Source organism: Carassius carassius, chromosome 14 (genome assembly GCF_963082965.1).
Source record: "Carassius carassius chromosome 14, fCarCar2.1, whole genome shotgun sequence".
In the NCBI taxonomy this organism is placed as follows: domain Eukaryota; kingdom Metazoa; phylum Chordata; class Actinopteri; order Cypriniformes; family Cyprinidae; genus Carassius; species Carassius carassius.
In genome coordinates, this window is record NC_081768.1 from 12,735,014 (window position 1) to 12,752,603 (window position 17,590).

Below are 17,590 nucleotides of genomic sequence, written 5' to 3' on the forward strand. Positions count from 1 at the left end.
GTAAATCACAACAGACAGAAAGGGCAAGGTTTAAATTACAGCTTAAATAACCTCCTGCCCTGCTTTGACTTAATGACCAACAACATTTTAAAGCTCAGAAATAAAACCACCAAAAGAAAAAGAGTAAAAATATAAATATATATACTACTGTAATTAAAAATATACAGGCCTATAATAGGAATAAAAATAAAATTAACTAATTAATTAATATTACAGAATGATTCTGAACACTTCTAGCACATTTTGAAGGTCAGCCCAAATTTACTACTAAGAAATTGGAGCTATAATAGCCTAATAGTTAAGGCGATCAAGGCTACTCTGGGATAAATATTTGAGAAGCAAGTTTTCTAAATTAATTTTTCTTGCTTAAAATACATTTTTGGCCACTGTTAATTGATGGATCAACCAAAAATAAGCAAGGATTAGCGTTTATCATAAATAAACACGACATAAATCAGCACAACGCGCTGCCACACCAGTGACGATTAATAGCCTATTATAAACTTAAAGAAGGTTGTAGAAAGTTATGTTTAAAAACGTAAGAAGTACAATGCGAGTACAAACAATCCGTCCGCTAGACGTGCCTACGGTCAGGTCCGTCGTTCAGGGTGGGCTCTGGGTCCCAACAGCGTCCCTAGCGTCTAACGGCTTAAATACTGTTGATTTGTTAATTTACAGCGGCACCTTGTGTTGAGTAGAGGTAAAGCACTCCAGGACTTCATGCGTCAAACAATTATCTTTCTCAGTAATTATAGAAAAACAAATACACCCATTCACCCAAAATTACCCATTTGTCATGCTTGCTGTTTGCTGACTAAAGTCTAAATGAATGAATGCATGGATGGATGGATGGATAAAAAAAAGTGTATGAATAACAAATACACTGATGAATTGTCATGCTCACTGTTTCCTGACTAAATCCTAAATATATATTTGAATGAATGAATGAATGAATGAATGAATGAAAACACCCACTGAACCATAAGGAATAAGCAGTGTTTATTTACAATCAAGCACAAAAGCCAAACAAGCCAGAGAATGTTGTCTTCATATTTATTTCCATGTATAGAGAGACAAGAAAATTAAACTACACATTCATTTACAACATTTGAGTCTCATCTTAAAACATCTCTTTCTTCATTATACCAAACCCTTTGTTCCTTACAACAAAATGGCTTTTAAATAGATAATTCACCACAAAAAAAAACCCAAATGTCATTATTTACTCAGGTACACAATTGGAGTTATCTAGTAAAATGTTCCAGTTGTTCTTTTGCTTGCAGTACAAAAAATAGTTGAACTATGTTTAAAAAAAAAAAACCTTAATGAATATTTCTGCTTCGGAATGACATGAGGGTGAGTAAATGATGACATGGGTTTCATTTTTAAGTCAACCATCCCTATAATAGAGTTCATATAGATTAATATAGCCTACAGAATAAAAAGGCGTTTGGCTTTTCGAATTCCTAGAAAGTCAGAGCAATAAATACATTTGCTTTATGCAGAGTAGAAATGTGACAAAATCTGTGTATGTGTGTGTGCTCTATTAACCTAATACGCATTGCATGCACAATCCCATGGCAGTACACTTGCTGATATTTGCAGTGTGGTATATTATCAGTATGCATGTTATCAATCACAGAGTATAAAGAGTTCCATAATGGTAATGGTCTTTAATAGCCAGGTCAGTTTGCCTAGAGGAGCATTAGTTTGACAGCAGATGCCAGACAAATAACAGAAGGCTCAGGAGGAAGCTGAAGCCTGTGATTCTGGTGGCGTGTCCTGTCACATTGCAGTCATCAGAGTAGCAGCAGTGAACTTTGACCCCTGGAGCTCTGTAGCCCTGGCTGTTAGCCTGGCTGCAGAAGGATTTGTACGAACACGACTTCATTACGCCACCTAAGAGGACAAGAACGGTATGAGAGCATGATTACATATTAATGTGCCTTGATCCTCATAAGGAAGTTATAGACCTCCTGCTATTTCTAAGCTGGAGCCAGACAGAGCAGTCTGTCTTCCTTAAACACCAACCTGATCCAGTGCCTCCCCTTAAAACACACACACATTCGTTAATGATTTTTCTAAAGATTTATCCCTCTGTGATTTATCACCCACATCCAAGGAAATAAAAAAATGTTCTCGCCCAGTTTCCTCTTATCCATCCATGCAGGGAGATTAACTATTAACTATGTACCCATTAAACTTACTGCCATGTCCACGGACAATAGCACATGCATCTGAGTAGCTCGGACATGTTTTAGATCCTTGGCGATTACAGTCTTCATCAGTAGAGCCCATGCAGGTGTAACACTTCAGTGCCTCACCTAAATACAGACAAAGAAGAAGCAAAACTAATTCAACATTACAATTCATTAAGAAAGGCCTAAAGTGTAAGTACTGAACCAATTAATATTTATTGCTTTTCTTAATTTTGTCTTGTTTTCTAGTAAAAAAAAAAAAAAAAAAAACACTGAGGTTAGTTGAAAATAAAATCTATTCATTATTAGTAGTAGTAGTATCAATATGATTATGATCATGATACACTATTTTGTTTATTATTTTACTATTTCTTTAATTTTTTTCAGTCAAGGCATTGAAATGTGGTTCTTGTATTGTAACATGATTATTAACAAAAAAATTAAAACAACAATTTGTAAGTAAGGGTAAAGTAAAAAACAAAACAAAAACAGATACATACTAAAAAAAAAAGATAATATTTTATGCCATTTTTGTCTCATATATTTATGTTATTTAATGTTTTTAAATTAACATGATGAAAAACAATAATTAAAAATATACCTCCACACAATTTATTCTACTTTCATCTTTTTTTTTACCTTTTTTTTATCACAGATATTAAAGAGGATGCATAAACCATTAAATGAAAAGAAGGAAATATTCTGTGTCCAGATGAGAACCATGGCTAAATGCAATGGCTCCATCAATCAAGGCAAATTTTACTTTGTCTCACCGGTGACACAATAATTGCAAACATCCAATGCATTTGACTAAACAAAACTTGATGTATTTTATGCCATGTCATTTCTAGTGTGGAGACAGGAAAATGTCACTGTACTTCATAATGACACACATATAATGATGCACACTGTTTCTATTTCCATGATGAAGCAGCTTTAAACAGCAACAAATATGCTATCAACCATATCTTTTTTTTTTTTTTTTAGAATATCCTAACAGATAATCTACAAATCTTGATCTTAACTTCTTTGGACTGTGAAGTCTAAACCGGACACTGATGTTTTATCCATTTTTTCACTTTCGTTTAACAGACCCCAGGGAAGTCGACAGAAGTCACAGCAGAGAAACATGTCAGTGTCTTGTAAATGCCCAGCAGTACATGTTGTGGTTAAGCCTTTTTCATGTGCCTCTTTGCTATCATCTCCCAAAAAGTGCATTATTTTTTCCAGCAAACATCCTATGAAGTTCAATCCAGCGAGATCAGACACATAAACTCTGTGACTGTAACACCTTCAGAAACAGACATTCCTTTAAAAGTATCTGCTATGTGTGTCTTAGAACTGTTAGTTCACCCTAAAGACATCCTTCTGCTGCTTCTGAGTCACAGCTAAACCTTCAGTTCACCGGATATGGTTTTACAGGCAGGTTATTCAGGCCGTTTGAAATAAGGTGAACTTTTAAAGTATAAAACCAGCATGAAGGTCGCGTTCTTTTTCAAAGCATTAATCTAAAACGTCATACTTTAAGTCCTCAAATGGACAATAAACTGTCACTTCCGGTCTATTGAGTTGGTCTCAGAGTTCCAACACTCATAACGAGAAATGTTTTTAACAACAAATCATTAAATGATTTCTAGATTATCATGTGACACTGAAGACTGTAAATATTTAATATTTAGAGTAATGTTTATATAAGAGATGTATAGAACACCCTGTTGAATCGTATACTCATCCATGATGTCACATAAGAAACTAAAGGTATTATTCAACTACACACACAAATGTATAAATATTTGAAACAAATCGCTGGTTTGGAATTAATGCTATTGTCTCCTTTGTTCCCGAAACCAAAAACCTTTCCGACAGAAGTTAAAAATAAAGTTGTTATGCATCATCTACACACAACATCCATAACGACAAAAGAACAAGCAGTCTCCAGTTTCTCTATGCCTGACATCATCTGCCTTTTTTCAACTATATCCAGACAGTTATAGCACAATCATACTTGTTGTTTAGTTGGAAATATTTTAGCTATTGATTGTCAATATATATTTGAATAGCTTTGGACTGTAATTAAAAACAAATAAAAACTTGTACCTGATTTTAGCTCCTTAGCTGTACTTAAATTACCCCCATTTGAATTTAGTATTAGCTTCGATGTGTAACTGAAAAAACAACTAAACTTAATTAGCACTTCTCAAATTAGTTCTCAAATTTTCACAGCAGATGCTTTCACAATAATGTTTTGCAGTTGAGTTGTCTTTACACCATTACTATTTAATGCACTGCTGTTTCTGAATGTACTTCAGGTAGAGATTCTCTTTTTTTTCTTGGTCCAGCAATCTAATAAAAACTCTTTTAGCCCTCAATCTGTTTAAGGGATTGAATTTCACCAGTTATTTTCTGTTAGTCCTTTAACACCTTCCTCAAGGCCAACAAGATATTCTCAGTTATAAGGAGGACACTTCAAAAGGAGGAAAACTAAAGAAACTAAATTAAATAAAAATGATGAAAATGGCAAAGGAAAAAGAAAAAAGAAAAAATACAAGACTGAGAAGTCTTGAGTGAAAAGCAAATCAAAACGTGTGAGTGTGGTACACTTGCAGTAACTGAGAAGAGATAGGAGTTAAAAAATAGGAAAAAACACAACAAGAGAGAAGTACTCACCGTGAGCAGCTAGGAGGATGAGGCCCAGGCCCAGCAGCATGAAGAAATGGAGCACTCTCATGTTGCCAACGGTCTATGGCTGTCAGGTTAGCACAGTAAAAAGCAGGTTGTTTGCTCTTAAAACCCCTGAGCTTAAGCCCTGCTTTCGGAGAGCTTATTCCCAATGGCAGTGAGGACACACAGATTACTAGCCAGTCCACTGAGGCCTGTGCTTCAGTCTTAAGATCTGAATGGATCCTCACCATCTCCACTAATCAGAGATGAGGGATCGGTTACTGTGCTCCACCCATACAGTGTTGCATGCTAGCTGGTGGTCTGATGCTCCCTACAGATTTCATTCAACTAATTCCTCCATATACCGTATTAGTTTATCAGTGACCAAACTCACATCATTTCTCTTTGTGACACAGCAGAACAGTGGACACAACCAATCAAACAGTTGATGGAAAAGCTACTTGAACAAGGGTAACCAAAACCAAACCTTTACCCTAAATTAATAAATAGATCAGTTTATATTTGTTACTTCCATTTACCTCTTTTTACCCACATTAACTACTTTTTTATTATTTGTTATTATACTCTTTAATGTAATTTCATTTGTTTGCATTTTCAGTGATACATTAATCAAATGGAAGCTGTTTGATTATATAATACAATTCTATTTTATACATATAGTAAAACTGCTTTCATTTTATACTACTGTATATTATAGTATTCAGTAAAAGGATCTTAAAATAAAATTATATTAATATAATTAATAAATAATATTTTTAGTATGTTTGCAACACCACCCATAAAATTATTTCTGTTTCAAAAACGTTTCTGTTGTTTTAATTCTTCCTCCTTCCACGATCGTTTTTTTTATTAAATTCTACTTTTACCATTCATTTGTTTCTTTATTTGAACATGTGCGTGGTAATGGTAACCAAAAACCAAATTAATGAATAGATAAACTTATACTTATATATTACTCTAGTAATTACTCTTTCAACATTAACTTCAGTACTTCCTATATACAATATTTAATAAAATGATATCATAAAATATAGAATTTGATTTGATTTATATTTAATTATTTTATAATGCATATACTTTTATATTTATTATGTACATAATCATGTTAAAATAATAATCCCTTTTGTTTCCATTTTTATTTATTTTTCTTACATTCCAACATGATTGGAACGATTCTTTCTTTCTTCATCCTATTTTTCTTAAATTCTATTTTGACTCATTTTTATTTCTTCACTCACTCAGACAGTTTGGTTCTGTGCCAGCATGTAATTGGCACTAATATAATCTGTCTGGTGGGATTTTAAGACCCATCTGTCAGCTAACTAATGCATCTTTTTATGCACATACGTAGGATCATGTCAGCAAGATTCATTGTTTGTTCATTAACAACATTGCTTTCTTAAATTGCCCTAGTGGGAGGCTAAAAGCATCTGCTAAATGAATAAGTAAATGTGATTGTTCTCACATCAAACATCAAGCCTTTACATTTTACATACTGCCTGTGTCTGTGTGATAGGTGTCAGATAAACAGAAGCTGTATTGCCATCTTTTATTGCACTTTGTAAGCGTGTCCTGTATAGCTGACAGAGCTTCATTTGTCTGAAGCTTCAGCTCTAGCAGGACTGAGACAAAACCATTCAGATTAAATTAGCTCAGAACCACTGACAGTCACACGTGGGTTCATTTATATATCAAAATAAATCCAAAAATAAAATCACACATCAGTGTTGCTAGAAGACAACGAAACAAATAAACAACAAGTATCTACAAAGATACACAAGGAAGCAGATAAACTAACAGTATCAAAATCTGCAGTTATGTTCCTTTACTTTTTTCAAGTCATTTTCATATTTACAAAACCGTCAAGGCCTACAACATGCATTTTTTTATAATCATGAATACCACTTTGTGACAACTGAATGATTAATTCATCTGTTTTATAGTATATATATATATATATATATATATATATATATATATATATTCTCTCTGGTCATTTTTGTTTTCATGTTAAGAAGAGGGAACCACGGGAATCAGTTTAACAGTCGGCTCCATCAGTGGTTGTCATGGCAACAGCACTCATAACCTCAGACTCACTATAAACACATACTCTCTGCATGTGTATGTGAGAGAGAGAGAGAGAGAGAGAGAAAGAGAGAGCTATACAGACACTAAAACAAAGTCTACTGATGGGGAGTACTTTCACAAGACCCTCAACATAGGTTAGGTGGTGTACATTAACAGTTTAAAATGAAGAGAAAATAATTACAGCCACAAACTAGCGTTCTCCCAGTCATAGGGACTCCAGTTTTATGTGAAGACGTCAGTAGTGTGAGATCCTTTTGTTTGGTTAGTTCATCATTCTGTCCATTAGTAAGAGGAAAAAACAATACCAAAACAATTGAACCTAGCTCCTTCATCTTTACACTCTTGTCCAGTTATTGTTCTTTTGTCTCTTTGTGGTACAGACAGAACGGTGTCGAACGGGCGGCTAGCTCTTTCCCATCTTGGCAATCAGTTCATCACAAATTTTGGTCAGTTCTTCAATCTCTTTATTCTATAAACAGAATCCAAAAACAAATCATGTTAACCTCTGAATGTTGTTTATTTTTTAGAAAAGATGAAAGATGTTTCTTACAATATGTTGATAAAAAATTACAGTAAAATTTTGAAATATTTTAACCTTAAAAAAGCAGCTTTCTACTTTTTAGCATCTTTTATTCCTGAGATGCCAAAGCTACATTTTCACTGAAACAGTTTTCATCACTCCAGTCTTCAGTGCCAAATGATCCTACAGCAATCATTTTATTATGAAATATGTTTTACTATTATCTGTGTTGTGTTGTTTAGCAAGAAGTTAAAATATATTAAAAAAGAAAATCATTATAAAGATATAATATTACTGTTCTAACGTTTGATCAAATAAAAGGAGCCTTGTTAAGCGTAAGATAATTTATTTTAACAACATTTACTAAATCGTATTTATTCTGTGACTTTCACTGGTTTTATATACAGGCATAAATAGCATATATATAATTAAATCAAATATTTGTTTGCTGTACTTAAAAATTAACTAAATGTTTTAACAACAACAAAATGACTGTAACAGATGAGCATGTGAACCTTTTGTTCCATTGTGCGCTCCAGTGAGTCCACCTTCATCTGTTCTTTCCTCAGACTGGCCTGATACGCTGCCTGCTCCTGCTTGGCTTTGACTCTCACCTGAGCGATTTCAGCATTCGCCCTGCGGGTGCCACATAGTCAGAGTCATGCCATAATTTCATATTTCTAAGGACTCTCGCACAGTGCAAGTCTAACCCTTAATTCACCTAACAGTTGTCGTTCCTTGTACAAAGCAAAGCATATTAAAAACATATGCATGTGAAAGTTCTGTACGTACTTATCCAGTTTCTCCTCAGCGTGGATCTTCAAGGCCTGGTAGCGCTGCTCCTCCTTACGGACACGAGACAGATACTCCTGCGCACATTTCTTCAGCACATCCTCATTCTGAAGGAAAAAAGAGGAATATAGTAAATGAGCAAAAGCTATTAAATAATTTGAACCTAGAGCCTAATAGTTTTCATAGTATTTCATTTTTCCTCCACATCCACAATCAATAACAACCAAGCCCTGATCTACATTTTTCTCACTGAATTTATTTATCTTAAAATTACAACAAATTACTGAGCTGCAAATGGAATGATTTCACAATGATTTCAACCTTTATCAATCTCAGTGTAAAGTGACTGACCTTCCGATAGCCTTCCAAAACATCTTTCATCTTTTCATAGCGACGGAACAAGTCAGCGAGAGATTTCTCCACGGAGTTGAGATCAGCCAAAGCCTGGTCCTTCTCCAGGATCAACTGCTGGATAGTGTGATGAGACAGAGTCTTCTCTCTCTGCTCACCCTCTGAGACATACACACAAAAACATAAACGCATTAAGTTCATATTACACTAGATATACAATAAACAACAAACAATACAATCAAATTGATGTGCAAATCTGCTTTTGGATGTGGCAGAGGTTGATTTTATGCTCCTCTGGGTAGATAAGATATGAAATTATACCCTGCAACACTATGTCTAAATCGCTAATAATGACAAATGAAAATGCAGTTTTCGACTCTGCATCTCTATGATGCATGCAGACAACACACACATACTGTACACACACACTCAAAGATGTCCAAACCATGGAAACATGGTGAGATGAGAAGACCTTTGAAAGATTTACTCAGCATCTCTAAATAGTTTTTTAGGAAAACATTATAAAAATGTTATAGTCAAAAGTAAATAAAAATAGTTGCATTTTATTTAATTGTAGAAAATCTGCTGAATGGATCATATTAACAAACTGGTTTAAAAAAAAAAAAAAAACGTTTTACTGATTCAACAGAATCATTACCCAGTTGTGTGGCACTCCTTCCCTACCTCTAAATAAATACTACCACATGTTTTATAATCAGTTATATACATTTTTTTCTAGTTTTATTACTTTAGTCTAAATGTACATGATTAAAAAAAGTTTTTTTGTTTTTTTAGAAACCAATACTTTTGTTCAGCAAGGATCTATTCTATTGACAAAAGATTTCAAATAAATTATGTCCTTTTGAACTTGGTATTTATCAAATAATCTTGGAAAAAAATGTATCATGGTTTCCACAAAAGAAAAAAAAATACATATATAAGCTTATATTAAAAGTTTATATATATAAAGCTATTTTTATAAGCAACAGTGATAATAATTTTTATTTACTGCTACTTTTTTCTAGCTTGAGTGTACTTAATTGTATTTTGGCAAAAGTTACAGTATCAGAGTAGTTTCCTGAACACTTATGAGCTGGTAATGGAAGATAGAAAAGGTCTATAATAAAGACCAGCAGTGCAAAACCGGATGATACTAAAATGAGAGATAGACTGTATCAGTTTATAGTAAGAGAAAACTCTCCCTGTCTGTCACTGTCAGATGTGGTGGATGCAGCACAAACAAAGAAAATAAAGAGTTGCTGTTACTTACCAGGCATGCCTGAGTGATTTATCAAATATTTATGGGGGACGGAGGGAGCAAAACAGAAAAAAGGGACGGCATTAAGTCAAGCCAGCAGGGTGGGACATGTGAGAGAGAAAAGCGTGTCAGAAAAATAGACGAATTTTTAAATTAATGAAAGTGTCATACTGTAGAATAAAATGAAGCAGGTGGTGAGCCCGGGAAAAGTGGCAGAGAAAATGAACCATAGAAAAAGAAATTATAAGCAAAGACACAAAATAAAGTGAAAAGAAATGACCGACAGCTGGGAAACAGAATATCAAGGATGCTATTTTATCATGAAGAACATAAAAAGTGAATGAAAAAGTTTTTTCTTTGTACAAAGAGAGAAAAGCGTGTCGAGGTTAAATCAGGCACTCAGTATAACAATCTGAAAATGTAAGAACGCACACAGCCTATACAGTATTTACATGGGCATAAATACTGGACAGGCAAAGAAATCAGATTAATCTGTCAATGGGTGAGAACTGGTAAGGGACATATAGATATTTTGAGGTCAAGTCAAGTGGATTATAAAAGGAGACATGAAGGCTTGTGCTTGTAACTGACCAGTGTTTGAGTCCAGAGGCATGAAAGATTTGTCTGCAAATTAAATGAGAAAGTGACAAAAACGTATTCCATATGTGTGTTGGTGTGGCGTGACTTGGTAAGGGTTGTGCCTGTTCATTTATAGCAGTGTAGCAGAAGAAAAGCACAGATAAATAGAAACAGAAGTGCTTGAGAGTGTTCACAAAACACAGACTGACAATCCCCAGGAGTTGATGAAATCATATTTAGCAGTCAATACTCACCAATCATCTCTGCAATAGTCTTCTCATACTCCATAACTATCCTCCTGTAAAGAATAAGCAAAAATCAAGTTACAAAACAAATAAGGTGCATATATATATATATACTGCAAGATCTGATCTTTTTAAGAACTTTTACATTGTTACAAAAAATATTATATAAAAAATTAATATATTATATAAAAAATATTTACAGTATTTTCATCAAATAAATGAAGTCTGTTAAGAGACTTTAGGCTCAAAAACATTAAAAACAAACATTTCCTTGAGTCCATTCACACCTGGATTGGTTTCAGATTATCTGCTCACAGTGGTAAGTATTACATTTAGGTATAAGCAGGGTCCAAAATGTTTTGTGATCTGATCACTGGAACCACATACTGTGGTAGTTGAACAGAAAAGATGGTTGGACTTCATCCCTAAAATAAATAATCTTGTCATTTTTCAGATTCTTTGTTTTTTTATTTCCCAACATGCAGTAACACTCTGACGCAGCAAATAATGCAGGTACTCACGAAGTCAGAGACCTCCCTTCGAAATCCAATCACAAGTGATCACAGTAGGCACATTTGACACACGTTACTGCTAGCTACAGTATGAATCTTGGCTGACCATTTGTGATCGGATCACCACAGACGGATCTTAATACCAGGTGTAAACAGGATTTAGACCCGCATTTGAAAGTGTCCCAAATTGGAAGTCAAACAATCCAAGCTAGAGTTTTTATCTGTTTGCACGCATACAGCAAGATCCTCTCTGTGCCAGATGTCAGGATTGGTTGATAACCCAAATGCAAAATAGTAGAGCAGTGCATTCTGAGGTGAAAGTCACAATGAAATACTGAATTCGGTTGATTACGTGAAAGGTCAGGAAACTGGATTTGTTATGTCATGTGTTTGACTACAAGATTTCGGCTGGCAGAAAAAACTTGCTTGGAATAAAGCAGGTTGCCAGCACAGTAAGCGGATGGATTAGCTATGTCTTCCTTAGCCTCTTAGGACTTCCTTATCCCTGAGCCCAATCAGGCTAATGAACTAAGCCCCACTCTTATCCACACTAACAAGGCCTAGTCCAGCTGGCTGTAATCTGCAACCCTTCCCGATTACCTTGTTCACTTTGCCCCATGAATACAAAAGGACAGCTTTAAAACATGGTTCAATCAACTGTCTTCTGAATTAGACAATACTGCATTTTTATTAAAAGTGCAGCGAGGTGACAAACTTCAAAAATGCTAAACATCTAATAAAACTGTCACCTGATTTGAACCCTTAGTTAGGAGACTGTAAAGCAGAATCTAAAATAAAACACCTTAAAATGGCATTTAATTTTGTGTCAAGAAAGTTTAATGAGTTTTCTGGATGGGTGAACTCAATCTTTTGTTTATTCCCTCCCTTTTCCTGCCTCCAGCTCTGGCACATCTGACATGTTAAGGCCCTCTTTAATTGGCTTTCTGTTTACGCTTGACTTCAAAACAAATGTAGGAAAGAGATAAACAGATTGAGAGGTGGACTGAGGTTGATGCATGGAGCTGCAAGCATAGCCTTTACGGTTGAATTCACAGGGATTTGTCAGGTTGAGAAACATATGTAGTGAATAAACATTTCTGACAGTTTTATTGATTTGAAGTTTATAGAGAGGACATTAAGTGATGGGAAAAGTAGGGAGAAATGGGGTCAGCAAATGACGAAAGCTTCATTCGTCATAGCTCACAAGGGCACAAGGAATTTCTGTCCTTTGTGAACACCCACCTCATCTCCTCCACTTCCAGTCTACTCTCTTCGTATTTTCTCTTCCACTCCATGGCTTCTCTCTCTTTCACAACAATCTGAAATAAGAAGAGTGTTAATTTACACACTTTACACCCTGGAAATTGTTAAACCAGTGTCATTCTGGGTAATCCAAATCTGGGATGTCCTTTGCCATGTTTCGCACTGTAAAAAATCTTAGAATTTGCATATTTATCAGGATAATATTATATTGAAGAAATGGAAGTAGTGACAAATCTTTTCTAGTGATGTACATCCGAGCAAAACAGTTTATCGAAAAAGATCAAATGTAAGGCATAGATTGGGTTCTATCCATCGGTTGTTGATTGGATTTTGAGATGTGGTTGTGAGTTTGCAAACAGTCATAAGAAAGGAATAAAATATTAAATATTACCTAACCCAGGACTTTAACCACTTTATTTACATTTACAGATTTACCTTAAAAAGTTACATTTTCATAAAATGTGAAATGACAAGACTAACATAGAGCTTTTTTATTTTTTATTGTGGTGTGGCATCATGCAGTGGGTGAGTATATACCTCTTCTCGGGCAATGTCAAGAGAGTGGTCCATGTCACGTGGCAGATGAGGGCTATCCCCTACAATGTATCCTGTTCGTGAATAGAGGGAGCTCTTCGGAACCCCGCTGTCCCCCGGTGAGGCCATTTCTCTCTGCTGCAGAATAGAAAGTTGTGGAGGAACCATGAAAAACCTGTGAGTTTATTTCTGTAGAACAACATTCACTGTACACATCTTGGAGGGAGGCAGCACATCATCTACAGGTTCTACTCAGCAAAGCCATAATGCCATGGAGAGCAGGCTCTTAGTTTGGGTTCAAAAGCCTCCAGCAGATTGCGACTGGCCCGCTGGAATGTTATGACCGACAATACCCAGTGTGAGATGGGTGTGAAAAGCTGTTTGTCATGAAATGTTTGCAGCTGTGACCAGGTCAGAGAGGAAATGCTGTGTCAGATGATGACTGCAGGAGTACAGGTTGATCCTTATGTTAGTTTCCGAAGTTTAATTAAAGTCCATGAAAAAAAGACTGTATCCTAAAAAACCTTTAATGCAACCAGCTACAAAAAAAGACTGTAAAAGACCATACAAAACACGCTATTTGCATATGTCCTACAGGAAAAGACCGACATGTTTTATGAATATCTGCTTCAAAAGGCACAAACAAAAGCAGAGATGTACTGTCAGTAAATGTACTGTAATTTAATAACTAACTTCTGAATATTCACATGTGCCATTTTCAGAAAGCAATAGTTTTCATAAGGCCTCTTTATAGCCAGTGATGGAGTGTAGTTACTGAATAATCATCATGTTTAGCCCTTAAACCCACTTGCTGAATAAAGCTGATTAATTCTTCCTAACAGAGCTGGTTTAGGAGATTAATTGAGCTTGACTCTTATACAAGGTAGGGGGCCATGTGTTAGGGTACAAATACAAAATGCCCACCACATGTTTGGTCTGCAAGGAGAATTTATGCCTAATACCATTTGCTGCATTATTGGAATGCACTCAGATCATGGAAGAGGCACATAGTCATATGTGAGGTACAAACTGCAAAATTAAATATATTTCATATATAATATTTAGAGTTGGAGTGATGATCTCAGATCTCCTATGACCACATACTGTACATTAAACATGGTCTAGATTTGAGTCTTGGCACTCACTGCATAACCTAATCTAGAATCTCCCTGAATGTGTGATCCAGCCCAAGAAAACACCATTGCAGAGGGGGAGAAATGAGCTGGAGGAATAACTCTAAATGCAAATGAGAAACAAAAGCTTTAAAAATGAATATTGCCAAAACAGAGTTCAGTACAGCATGGGGCTGAGATGTATTCCTGTTAATCTTCAGAGCAGCTGTGCATTTATTTCCATGAACGATAAATTACTGCTAATGAAAAGGTAAAATAAAGAACACGTCATGGAGAATGTGCTGAGGCAGCATGTGAAATGTGTCTGTGAGACTATTTCAGGAAGAGCGTTATCTAATAATGTATGTGAAAATATTGAATATTTTAAGAAGATCATCAATTCAGGGTAGTCATACTGAACCTCATTACTCCAGCTATATAATACAGTTTCACTCTTTTTATATATGGAAGCACTCCATAATCCTAAAATGTATTAATACTATTCTAGGAATACTTTTGATACATTAAAGATCAACTCTATTTTGGAAATTAAATCTAGAGGTTATTCAGGGGCAGAAACAATACCTGTGGAATACGGGACGTCCTGCGGCAGAGTTTGCTATCTGTCTGTGTGGAATTTCCTGCAGTTTTCTACAAAAATAACCACACTAGTTTTGACAGAGTGAGACAAAACCTATTACTCAAAAAAAAAAGTTATGAGATCTATAAAATGTTATGTGGATAGTCATATTAAAGGTGCTGTATGTAAGATTTTGACTCTAGTAAAGCATAAAAATACCATATGTTTGCAGATATTTAAGAAATATGCTAAGTTAACATACTTGTTAACAATGCTACAGAAAAACAGTTTTTCTCCTTTAAAAAAATGTGCGTTCCGGGCCGGAATGCCGGTCTTTGTTTTGACTTGTGAAACCCGCCCACTGCCAGTTTACCCAATTGTATTTTGGCACCCCAAGTTGACGAGTTGGCAGAAAGCACAGCATATTTCATTTCATTCACTGTCAAGTGCGCTCGGTCCTGTGTCATCAATCTGGCAACCTGCGTGTTCTTCAAGTCTGAGGAGGAGGGACCGGATGAAAAAAACCCTCTCCAATATTTAGAATTTGGACTGCAATACCTAGTTCAACCACTCGTTGTCAATCTTACATACAGCACCTTTAAATGTGTCTGAAAATGGGTTAGAGTTGATGTGTTTTTAATATGTATGCGGCTGTCCTTTAAAGAGTTTAGATTTATTTTTGAGGTAACAATTTGTCGTCAAAAGTTTGGTCAAAATGTTTTTTTTTTTGTTTGTTTGTTTGTTAGTTTTTTTGTTTTTGTTTTTATTAATGATTATGCTCAATAAGGCAGAATTTATTTGATTAAAAAAAACAGTAAAACGGTATTATTGTGAAATATTATTACATTTACTGTAATTTATTCCTGTGATCACAAAAGTTTTTTTTTACTACTGTGTCTGGTTCTAAGAATATAATGTTTATATATTTTAAATAGAAAAAGGACAATTGATGATTAATTTTTTTATGGTGCAGTGAACAAAAAGGACAAGAAAAGGATGAGATGTTTCTTGTCTTCAGACCTAGTGTTCTGACTAATGGTGGTTTAGTCTAAAGGTGGTACAGGGACAGTGGGATTAGAATATATGGACTAGACCTAGTTAGACTTTAGAGGGGACGTTTTCTGTCTTCTTACTTTAGCCATGTGAGAACTGTTGAGATTCCAGCGGCGTGGGCTGGGCTTCTTGAGGCGAGACTGTGAAGCGTGCAAGACAACATGATGAGAATGGAGTGGCAGAATTTGAGGCATGTTAGAGATGTTGTAGTACGTGTGCATGTTTGTGTATACGAGATTAGTCTGTTCATTCTATTTCCTGTACAGATGCTGAGACAGAGGAGACGGTCACTCATCCAACATGACTGAAAGCAGATCTGAGCTAAGCTTCATGTAAAGCCACGTCAGCGGCCTCAAACCAGGCATACATATGGTCTGTATACCCACTGTATTCAAATGAGTTAGTGTAAATTAGTAACAAATCGAAACCAGGAACTAGCATGAATGTGACAAGGAATTCAGCTATAAAAATTCTGTTTAGGATAAGCATATAAATTATGAAATCTGCAAACCATTCATATTTGATGTAATAATGTAGAGTCTATATACAGCATAAGTTTCCAAGTCACATTGACATTTGTTTCTATGGATCTCCTGTCCAAGCGAACATGCAGGATTGTCACAAAGCCCTGGGAAAAACACACCTCTTTTACTCAAGAGGGTGTTGGATTGGGAAAAAAGGAGCACCAATCAGGGGACAGGAGCCGGGATAAAGAACTGGGGTGAGATGTCACGTCCACAGTATGGTGAGGTAGTTTATGGGTGGGTATTCACACTCATACCCAAGGGTGCAGTCAGGGGGCTCGGTTCAGAAGGGGGTATCACACACACACACACTCGTGCTTGGACACACACTCACACGGGTGCGGGCTGGCTCAGCGCAGTACCTGAGGGGACACAGTGGACAAAGTGGGGCTCTGAGAGATGTTTTTGGCTACCTGCAGAGCCTCTATCCTCAGGGCTGCGAGCACCAGCTCCTCCTGGGCCACAAGGGAGGGTTGAGGGCAGGAAAGGGGGAGTGACCCATGAAGTGTGAATGGGGTAAGGAGGAAAAGAGGGGTTAGAGTTGTACCAGCCTCACGCAAATACTAAACCTGAGGGGGAAAAAAGCTTACAAATACTGTACACACACACACTGACACTCATACACATTTTACTGTGAACGTTGTGTATGTGGAGAGATCCATCGACTCTTTCGAGGAGTTTTATCACTTTTACTTTCAAAAGGATAAATCAGCCAAAATGAAAATTCTGTTTTTCAGTGGAACACAAATGGAGATATCAGAATGTCTAAAGAGATGCCTTGTAATAACAGTGAATGGGGACCAATAGCTCCATAGAACACCATAATAACAACATAAAAGTAGTCAAATTTCAGAAGACTTCAGAAGACTTGAAACTATAGTAAAAAAATTAAGATTAATGTTTTTGAAAAATAAGTCTCTTGTGCTCCCCAAGGATGCATTTATTTGATCGCAAATTCAGTAAAAACACTTACTGTATATTGTGAAACATTATTAACTTATTTAAATATATATATTACTTCATTTATTTCTCTGATGGCTTTAAGAAGGTCACATGATCCATCGAGAAACATTTTTATTATCATCAATTTTAAAAACAGTTGTGCTGCAAAATACTTTTGTGGAAACCATGATCTTTTGGGATTCTTTGATGAATAGAAAGTTCAAAAGAACAGCATTTATTAAAAACAAAATTCGTAATAATGTAAAATTCAATCAGTTTTGATCAATTTAATGCATCATTGCTGATTTTTTCTTTTTTTTAAACCATACTGACCCCAAACTTTTGAATTGTTGTGTA

The 17,590-nt window shown here is 35.5% G+C and overlaps 2 protein-coding genes across 10 annotated transcripts in view; both read right to left on the minus strand.

Moving 5' to 3' along the window:
• Positions 1 to 984: 984 nt before the first annotated feature.
• Positions 985 to 5,538, minus strand: ly6pge (lymphocyte antigen 6 family member pge). Its single transcript, XM_059565506.1, has 3 exons — positions 4,866 to 5,538; positions 2,208 to 2,324; positions 985 to 1,899 (listed from the first exon to the last, which is right to left on the minus strand). Exons 1-3 carry the CDS (start codon positions 4,924 to 4,926, stop codon positions 1,706 to 1,708), a joined length of 372 nt encoding a protein of 123 aa, XP_059421489.1. The 5' UTR covers positions 4,927 to 5,538; the 3' UTR covers positions 985 to 1,705.
• An 877-nt stretch (positions 5,539 to 6,415) lies between these two features.
• The window catches only part of tacc2 (transforming, acidic coiled-coil containing protein 2), a 62,191-nt gene continuing 51,016 nt past the window's right edge, over positions 6,416 to 17,590 (minus strand). For 5 of the 9 annotated variants that reach the window (XM_059566167.1, XM_059566165.1, XM_059566170.1 and 2 more), the window contains 11 exons: positions 16,654 to 16,746; positions 15,848 to 15,907; positions 14,720 to 14,785; positions 13,026 to 13,160; positions 12,468 to 12,544; positions 10,723 to 10,766; positions 10,481 to 10,513; positions 8,632 to 8,792; positions 8,281 to 8,387; positions 8,004 to 8,124; positions 6,416 to 7,437 (listed from right to left, as the gene is read on the minus strand). In XM_059566167.1, the coding sequence (XP_059422150.1) occupies positions 7,372 to 7,437; positions 8,004 to 8,124; positions 8,281 to 8,387; positions 8,632 to 8,792; positions 10,481 to 10,513; positions 10,723 to 10,766; positions 12,468 to 12,544; positions 13,026 to 13,160; positions 14,720 to 14,785; positions 15,848 to 15,907; positions 16,654 to 16,746 (963 nt within the window). In that variant the 3' untranslated portion in view covers positions 6,416 to 7,371. The remainder of the gene's footprint in view (positions 7,438 to 8,003; positions 8,125 to 8,280; positions 8,388 to 8,631; positions 8,793 to 10,480; positions 10,514 to 10,722; positions 10,767 to 12,467; positions 12,545 to 13,025; positions 13,161 to 14,719; positions 14,786 to 15,847; positions 15,908 to 16,653; positions 16,747 to 17,590) is intronic. The other 4 variants (XM_059566171.1, XM_059566169.1, XM_059566168.1 and 1 more) reach the window with 3 other exon arrangements.

Coding starts and splice junctions, on each gene's coding strand:
- ly6pge (XM_059565506.1), bottom strand. CDS start 4,926: ATGAGAGTGCTCCATTTCTTCATGCTGCTGGGCCTGGGCCTCATCCTC. Junction 2,325..4,865: donor CATCCTCCTAGCTGCTCACG/GTGAGTACTTCT, acceptor GTCTGTATTTAG/GTGAGGCACTGAAGTGTTAC. Junction 1,900..2,207: donor TATTGTCCGTGGACATGGCA/GTAAGTTTAATG, acceptor TTGTCCTCTTAG/GTGGCGTAATGAAGTCGTGT.